This window comes from Eupeodes corollae, chromosome 2 (assembly GCF_945859685.1).
Source record: "Eupeodes corollae chromosome 2, idEupCoro1.1, whole genome shotgun sequence".
Taxonomy (NCBI): domain Eukaryota; kingdom Metazoa; phylum Arthropoda; class Insecta; order Diptera; family Syrphidae; genus Eupeodes; species Eupeodes corollae.
The window spans coordinates 66,967,142-66,975,836 of record NC_079148.1 but is presented as its reverse complement, the minus strand read 5'-3'; the positions used below and the strand labels follow the sequence as shown (position 1 = coordinate 66,975,836).

The 8,695-nt window shown below is 38.9% G+C and overlaps 2 protein-coding genes across 2 annotated transcripts; both read left to right on the top strand.

Annotated features, from left to right (window-relative positions):
• The first annotated feature begins 249 nt into the window (after window positions 1-249).
• Window positions 250-851, top strand: LOC129948059 (cuticle protein 10.6-like). The gene is made up of 2 exons (XM_056058876.1): window positions 250-355; window positions 419-851. The coding sequence occupies exons 1-2, from the start codon at window positions 350-352 to the stop codon at window positions 782-784; spliced, it is 372 nt and encodes a 123-aa protein (XP_055914851.1). The 5' UTR covers window positions 250-349; the 3' UTR covers window positions 785-851.
• A 2,763-nt stretch (window positions 852-3,614) lies between these two features.
• Window positions 3,615-4,263, top strand: LOC129947729 (pupal cuticle protein G1A-like). Its single transcript, XM_056058393.1, has 2 exons — window positions 3,615-3,772; window positions 3,843-4,263. Exons 1-2 carry the CDS (start codon window positions 3,767-3,769, stop codon window positions 4,236-4,238), a joined length of 402 nt encoding a protein of 133 aa, XP_055914368.1. The 5' UTR covers window positions 3,615-3,766; the 3' UTR covers window positions 4,239-4,263.
• The last annotated feature ends 4,432 nt before the right edge of the window (window positions 4,264-8,695 follow it).

Here is an 8,695-nt window from a genome sequence, read left to right as displayed (position 1 = left end):
TCTTACTATTTGTAAATTATGAATATTCTCGTTTTTTAATCACTGTAAATGATCATCTTTTCTTTTTTTAACTCCTCAAGTGAATCCCTTGGTTTTTTAGAATGTTTGTAAATAAAATACTATTTACCATTTAATTAATTGCTGAATTATTTTCAAAATGTATCAAGGTCTCTCGTCTTTGACTTGCTCATACTTCTTCACCTATACACAGTTATGTGTACATATGTGATTGATCTGAATTTTTATGTATTTCATCTGACTTTAAATTTTGTATAAAATAAAGTCTGACTTCAAAAGTAGAGCATTCTATTCGTTTTACTTCAAACTAACAGAACACATCACCATCATCATGAAAGTAAGCACTATTTTGATTTAAGAACTGTACAAGCTTTGAAAATAATCACTGATTTACTTACAGTTCCTTATTTGCTTGTTCGCCGTTTTGGCTGTCGCTAACGCTGGATACCTTGCCGGTAACAACTTGTATGGTAGCGGTCTCTACAGCTCTGGAAGCTACATCTCCAACCCTGTGCAATACGTTCACTCTGCTCCAGCTGTCCAAGTTGTCCGTGCTGCTGCTCCAGTCTACCACTCAGCTCCACTTTACCACTCAGCTCCACTTTACCACTCTGCTCCAATTGTGTCTGCTCCAGTCTACCGTTCATCTCCAATCATTTCATCATACTCTGCTCCATTGGCCGCTTCCATTCCAGTTGGTCACTCATACGGCTCATACGGACACTCTTACGGTACAACCTACGGTGGATTCTTGAAACGTCAATAAAAAGTTGCGATTTGATTAAAAGTTAAAAAAAATTGTTCTGATTTAAAATATGCTCAGACTTTGGGAATCATTGATGATATTTATGTAATTACCCTAACAAAACCACCCGTTGATTGTTTAAATTCTTAGTTTTTTTTGTGTGTCAAAGGTTTTGAAATTATTCTTCAAGATTTATGTATGGCACTAGTCGATAAAGTTGTGCTACTGGGCAATCAAAGTGCACTTTTCCAATTAGGTTTGAATACCTTAATTCAAATTCACCTTCAACATTCCTTTACAAATTTCACTTTGTTGTTATTATCATATCACCGAATATCCTCTTATAAGACTGCTTCGGACACATACCACCACAAAACATAGTCCAGCGGTGTTAAATTGCACTGTACTTCAGAAGTTACTATAGACTGAGGAAAACGGAATAAGTCCAAACAAGCCAGAAAGAACTAAAATGGTCATATTCGACGAACCAAATTTTCGCACGATCAGAAAGTCAGGCAAAAAATACTACAATGTCCCAAAGGTAGTACAAATTTCTGGTTATTTGTAAAAAAGGTACGAAACACCACGTCATCCTCGGTTCCAACGCTCGTCAACAATGACACTCCCTAACGTAAACGTGATTGATAAAGCCATTTTCCTTGTAGCACAGTTTGCTGTTAATTCGACTACAGGAAAGTCTTATGAATCCTCCTCTTCTTGAGAGCGTTAACGATACTATGGGACGAATCTTCTTTCGCACTAGTGCAGTTGCAAGAGTACTGAAAAAACTTGACAAACACAAATCCGCTGGCCAGGATAGTATCGCCTTAATTGTTCAACGCTGGAAAAACCACTTCGTACACTTTTTTCCTACTCTACAAGTCTCTTTTCGAGAGGATGGAAAACAGCATTTGTCCAACCTGTCCTTAAAAAGGCGAATCATCCACTTCCTATAACTATCGTCCAACAACACTCACGTCCCTTACTAGTTGTATTCTATGGTTTCAAGTCGAAAATTCATAAAATAAATGCTGGTGTCCCTCAGGGCTCCGTTTTGTCTCCGACTTTCTTCCTTATATTCATAAATGATCTTTTGTCTGCCACTTCTAATCCATTTAACTTTTTCGCTGACGACAGTACCCTCAGCTTTTCATGTTCGTTTCTAGATTCACATTGTCCTTCGGATGTGGAACTTAAACGGCAGCGTATGATAAGCTCATTAAATTCTGATCTTGACAGCATTGTGGAATAGGGAGTCAGAAACCGTGTAGAATTGAATGCTTCGAAATCTCAATGCTGTCTCCTGTCGTTAAAGAATAACACACCACCGATGCCGCTATCTATGGGTGGCACTTGCATCCATGAAACTAATCAACTGTAAGTACTCGGTATGTGTATCACAGATCGCTTTTTATGGAATGATCACATATTTAATATTGCTAAAAATGCTGCCAGGTGCTTATTATTTCTCCGACAAAGCAAGAAATTTGTCATCCCTCCTGATCTGGCTATAATCTACATCGGTAGAACACCGCCTTAATGTTTCATGACTTTCGTTGCTTTATCGATATTTTAAAAAAACAATGTTCAGTCGAATTAGCCAGTTGCATTCCACCCCTTAAAATATTCAGCGGTAATACTCGCCGCGACCAGGAATGCTCCTCAGTTTACCCTTGAGCTCAATTTCGGGCGTATTGTCAAGTATAGAGATTCTTTCTTAAATAGAATATCTAAAATGTGGAATGCTTTGGCCAAATCTGTTTTTCCTTCCATTTCAGAACTTTAAGACCAATGTGCACCAGTAACTCCTTTTAAATCCTTCACTTATGCTCGCACTGTAACAATCTTTCTTCAACTAAAAGGCTTTATGAATACGCACGTCAAAAAAAACATTTCGAGCAATAGTCCGCATGAAATTCAAGAGGTTTCCGTTTTCCCATAAGACGATGATACACTTACGATATGTGCCTTAAACAGGGTGGTGTTATGCACAACTTGCAACACACCTCATGCCATTTTAAAAATGATTGGCGAGCGATTCAAGAGCAGGGCCAAGTGCTGTTCATGTCCAATGTCCAAATGCTCAATAGAATGGATTATTTTCCTTAGGACTCTGTGCGTCACGTCTTGCATTCATGTTGAGAACTCAAGCAATTTTTATTTATTTATGAATAATGCTAGAATTTTGGCCTCTGTTTGCTTTAAATTTGATATTTTTTTTAACAAAAATCAAGTTTCGATTATATTCCATTATCAAGCAATTCTTCAACTCAAAATGTTCTTTAAATAATAATTGAAATCCTGTTGAACTGTTATCTTTTTGGAAAACCCCTCTATTACATCAAATTAATTTAAATCGTGAGAAGTAGAAAAGTTTGTTTCAATTGATCGTCATTTGTAAACGGATGCGGTGTCAATGAATTCTCCTTATTGCTTTTTTTTGACTATACATCAAGTCATTCCTACGACTACGTGTCTACCAAGAATTTGTACGCAAAGAAGAAAGAAACCAACCTTTGAATCTCAAGCCCATTACTTTAGCGGTGTCTAAATTAGATTAAATTTAAATTTAACTTGTCATATGCAAACAAAGCTAAATTTAGTTTTTTGTTAATGTTGTGATAAAATGCGTCTGCATAATGTGATGGATTAAAGAATGAGATAATGATATGTAAAAATATTTAATTTGAGAATAAAATATTCAATGACGCATTTGTTTCAGTTATAAAATTAGCTTTTTTTTTGTATAACGACAAGCTATTTACCATTTAATTAATTGCTAAATTACTTTCAAAACCTATCAAGGCCTCTAGAATTGCTCCTACTTTTTTCATGTTAGCACAGTTATACATACATACACACAGACATGTGATTGCTCCAAATTCTTGCCTAAAAATTCTAAACAGTTTTTATTGACTTTGAATCTTGTATAAAATAGAGTCGGATTGAAAAGGGAGATCATTCTATTCGTTTACTCCGAACTAAGAAAACATACCTATCATCATGAACGTAAGTTTTATTTGGATTTCGAAACTATAGGACTTTTTAAGATAACCGTTATTTTATTAATTATTTGTAGTCCCTTATTTGCTTGTTCGCTGTTTTGGCTGTCGCTAACGCTGGATACCTCGCCGGCAACAACTTGTACAGTAGCGGTCTCTACAGCTCTGGAAGCTACATCTCCAACCCTGCAGTGCAATACGTTCACTCTGCCCCAGCTGTCCAGGTTGTCCGTGCTGCTGCTCCAGTCTACCGCTCAGCTCCAATCTACCACTCTGCTCCAATTGTTTCATCTCAAATCGTATCTTCTCCAATCGTCTCTGCTCCAGTCTACCGTTCATCTCCAATCATTTCATCATACTCAGCTCCTCTTGCCGCTTCAGTCCCACTTTCCCACTCATACGGACTCTCATACGGTTCATACGGACCAAGGTACGCCAACTACGCCGTTGGAGGATTCTTGAAACGTCAATAAAAACCTACAAATAGCAATTAAAAAATATGAAAATTTGTTTTAATTCAATGTTACTTTGAAAGACCTATTGCTTTTCCCAAATTCTACAGGGTGGGACTTCTAGTGGTTTCGTTTAAAAACTTAAGTATATTTGACACTCACAGCTGTTTGTCGCACGATATCTTGACCGAAAAAATCGCTAATTAAACGTAGGATACACGCTAGAAATTTGTGAGACTGGTCGTCAAACATTAACTCATCATTAGCTCAGCATTTCACGCACTAGCCTGAGGAGAATTTTTCACAAAGATTTTCGAGTTATCAGGCTGTCTAGGTGATGTCAATTCCCCACCTCATTAATTCCTTTTATGTACATCCATGCAAGGCCGATGTTATTCCATCAATTAGAAAACTATTCAAGCACTAAACGATAAACAATCCAAATCAGTGCGCTAAAGCTTGCAATCATCAACAAGTTCAAGGAAAATTGGAGTAACAGAAGTTTCATGATTAATTGAAATGTTAAGTGTTGATAACAAATCCACTACTGCATTTTTGAAAAGAACCTTGCATGTGTTCGATCCTATTCGTACAATTGTTAATAGTTCGAATAGTTTTGAAAATTGGTAGATAAGTTTATAAATAATTGAAGAAAATTTGCCAAAAATTACATGGGAGATCAAAAACTATTAAAGATTTTGTGTAGAATGTTCGGGTTTAAACGTCTTAACGCTAAATCAAAAAGTTTGTCAGGTAATCTTTGTTAGTTATGCACGCATCATTGGGTACTTTTTTTTAACAGAGATCAAACGTCTAAAATATGTATTATCGATTGCTTACAATCTATAAATGAAAACATTTATTCTTCTGATGGACTTTTAATTATTCTTAACTTTACTCTGTCAAATCTTGAATAAGCAAAATCACCAGAACTTGAATGTTAGAATGCCGTAATTGCATTAAACGAAAACGAAGTTCTTCATTTCAATTGAGAAATGTCGAAAACCAATTATTTTTAATTTTAGACCTTGTTTACTTTTCTGACTTCAATAATTCTGATGGAACTTTACTAATCGTTGATACAAAGCTCAATTGAGGATAGAGAGACATCAACCTGTGTTATTTGTTTTGGATGATATTAAGTGGAGTATCTTAGTTTTGAACGTCTATATTGATGAGATGGTCTTTCGTTGTTATAAAATATTGTTTTTTAGAAACAATTTCCTTACAGAAAAAAGACGTAAATGTAGCACACTACCGTGTTTTGATTAAAACTCTAAAAAATACAAAAAATAACAAGGCGAAGTTGAATCGATCCTGGAGTAAAAAAGCTCAAATTGAATATGTTTAGAATAAGAGAAGAATTTATTAACTCCATTAATTTTCGTTATGCGGACTTTATATCTTACACTGAATTCTATCTCAAATGTAACCCACGTAATTTCTGGAAATATGTTAACTGTAAAAGAAAATCAGATGGATACCCAACTAATATGACTAATATTATTTTCAAAAATTAGAAAGCCATTACTCAGCGGTCATTGTTTACAATACGCCTCTTAAGTCTCTGTCCCTTTAATAAGTAAAGTTAAAAAGTACTTAGTTTAACACTATAGACCTATTGCTAAACAATCTTACTTACAGTCGTGTGTGAACTAGGGCCTCACCCAACAAACTTCTCCATCTAGCTCGGTCCCTAGCTAGATGTCTCCAGTTTCGCGCTCCAAGTTGGGTGAGGTCACCTTCCACTTGTGCGCGCCACCTGATCCGCGGTTTTCCTCTACTGCACTGCCTTTGGGTGTGGATTCGAAGACTTTTCGGGCCGGAGCATTGGTTTCCATGCGCTCTACGTGACCCAGCCATCTAAGTCGTTGGACTTTTACCCCTCTGGCTAAGTCTACGTCGCTGTACAGCCCGTACAGCTCGTCGTTCCATATTCTCCTCCACTCCCCTTCGATGCATACGGCACCTTAGATCACACGAAGAACTTTTCTCTCGAACCGACCCTTTTATCCGCTTTTGTCATAGTCCATGCTTCTGCACCGTATAGAAGGATGGGGATGAGAAGGGTCTTATATAGCAACACTTTGGTCAATCGAGAGAGGACTTTAGCACTCAATTGCTTTCTTATTCGAAAGAAACAGCGGTTAGCTGTTATTCTGCGATTAATCTCAGCGCTGGTGTTGTTTTCTGCGTTTCAGCGGAGCCTAGGTAGACGAAGTCCTTGACTATCTCAAAGTTACGTCTGTCGCTGGTGACGTTTTGCCCAAGACGTCAGTGTAAAATGTCCTTTCTTGACTACAGCATGTACTTTGTATTGTACTCAGTGTCCTGAGTTCTTCCGATTATGTCAATGTCATCAGCATATGCAGGTAAGTTGACAGACTTTTGAAAGATAGTGCCTCTAGTGTTGACGTGTGAGCTCTGCACTATTCTTTCTAGCACATGTTAAAAAAATCGCATGACAGTGCATCACCTTGTCTTAAACCTTTTTTGACATCGAAAGGTTCTGTTAAGTTGTTTCGAACCTTTATGGAGCAGCGTGAATTCTCCATGGTCATCCTGCACAAACGGACGAGTTTGGCAGGGATGCCAAAACTAGACACGGCTCTATACAGCTCGTCCCTGTAGATGATGCTATATGCGGCCTTGAAATCGATGAGAAGTTGGGTGGGTGTCGATTTGGTGTTCTTGGGTTTTTTCCAGGATCTGCCGTAATGTGAATATTTGATCAACTGTGGACTTTCCTGGTATAAAACCACACTGATAAGGACCTATCAGGTTGTTGACGATGGGCTTTAGACGTTCACATATTACGGCAGAGAAGATTTTATAGGCAATGTTAAGTAGACTGATTCCTCTATAGATGGTGCAGTTTAGAGGGTCTCCTTTTTTAAGGATCGGGCAAACAATACTGAGGTTCCATTCATCGGGCATGATTTCTTCCGATTATATCTTACAGATAAGTTGGTGCATGCTCCTAACCAGCTTATCTCCAGCTGCGTTAAAGAGATCGGCATTCAAGTCATCTGCTCCAGCGGCTTTATTAGACTTCAGCTTAGATATGGCAATCTTTACTTCGCCTAAGTCGGGAGGACGGGATTGTTGGCTTTCGTGGTATGTGTTGAATGGATCATCCTAAATGACAGCGGAATTCAGTTCTTCGTCGCCGTTATACAGTCTGCAGAAGTGGTCCTTCCATATCCTCAGCATTGACTGCGGTTCCACTATGATGTTTCCACTTTCGTTTTTGCAGCCTTCGGTTCTACGATTATGTAAGTGTGAAATTCGATTCACCTGTTCATAAAATTTTCGAACTTCATTCTTGCTTTTTAGGGGTTCCTTGTTGGTGGCTGTTTGAAACCCAGCACATCAGAGGCGGCTTCTCTGATTGCAACTTGGCAATGTTGCCAATGTTGTGTTGGCGGCAGAGAACTTCGGGAGAGGATACTTTTAACTCGGTCGGAAAAGGATTTGGCGATCTCTGGCGATTGTAGACGTTCGACGTTATACCTTCTCCCAGCACCTCCCTGTTTTGCCTTGGGTCTGGAAATCAGAAGTTCTACCTTGGCTACAACGATGTTGGTACGAGTCGATGTTAGTTCCTCGGAAATTTGGGTCATCCGTGATGCTGGAAACGTGGTGGCGTCGATCGCAATATGGTCAATCTGGTTGACGATAGATTGATCTGGAGAAGTCCAAGTTCCTTTGTGGATGTTGAGGTGTGGAAAACACGTACTGGCTACCATGACGTTTCGCCCTGCAGCAAAATCTATGAGCCTGAATCCGTTGTCGAAAGTGTTGTCGTGCAGGCTGTTCTTCCCGATTATTCCACCAAAGATGTCTTCCTTTCCTAGCTTGGCATTAAAATTCCTCAGGACTATTTTAATATCGTAGATAGGAGACTGTTCATATGTTTTGTCTAAGACCTCGAAGAACATATCTTTGGTGTTGTTGTCTTTCTCTTCTGTGGGATCGTGAGCGCACATCAGGCTAATTTTGCCAAATTTAGCCTTGATGCTTATGGTCTTTATGCACCTATAGCTCAAGACTTCTTACCTAAGTCTGGGTCGAATGACGAAGCTTCATCCAACTAACCGCTGTTGGTTTTCGTGGTGGCAGTAAATATCGCAGTTCTTCATCCTCTTTTTGCCCGGCTCATCCCATCGCATTTCCTGGATGGCGGTGATATGTGCTTTATAGCAGTCTAGGGCCTCCGCTAATTCTTCGGCTGCGCGTGGTCTGCTTTGTTGTCCTTAATTCGATTGCGTAGGTTGTCAAAAGTAAATCCATCCGTATCCGAGGCTTGTTGGTGTTGCGCAACTATGAGGCTTTTAGTTGGCCAGGAAGTCAAACCGACGGCACAATCCCCAACCTATCGGGCAAGATCCTTAGTATAACTCCAAGGATGGGGAGCCGGATAAAACCGCTTCTCATAGGCCTGGGCTCCGAATAAGTCGTAGAAGCCTTTTAAGGTG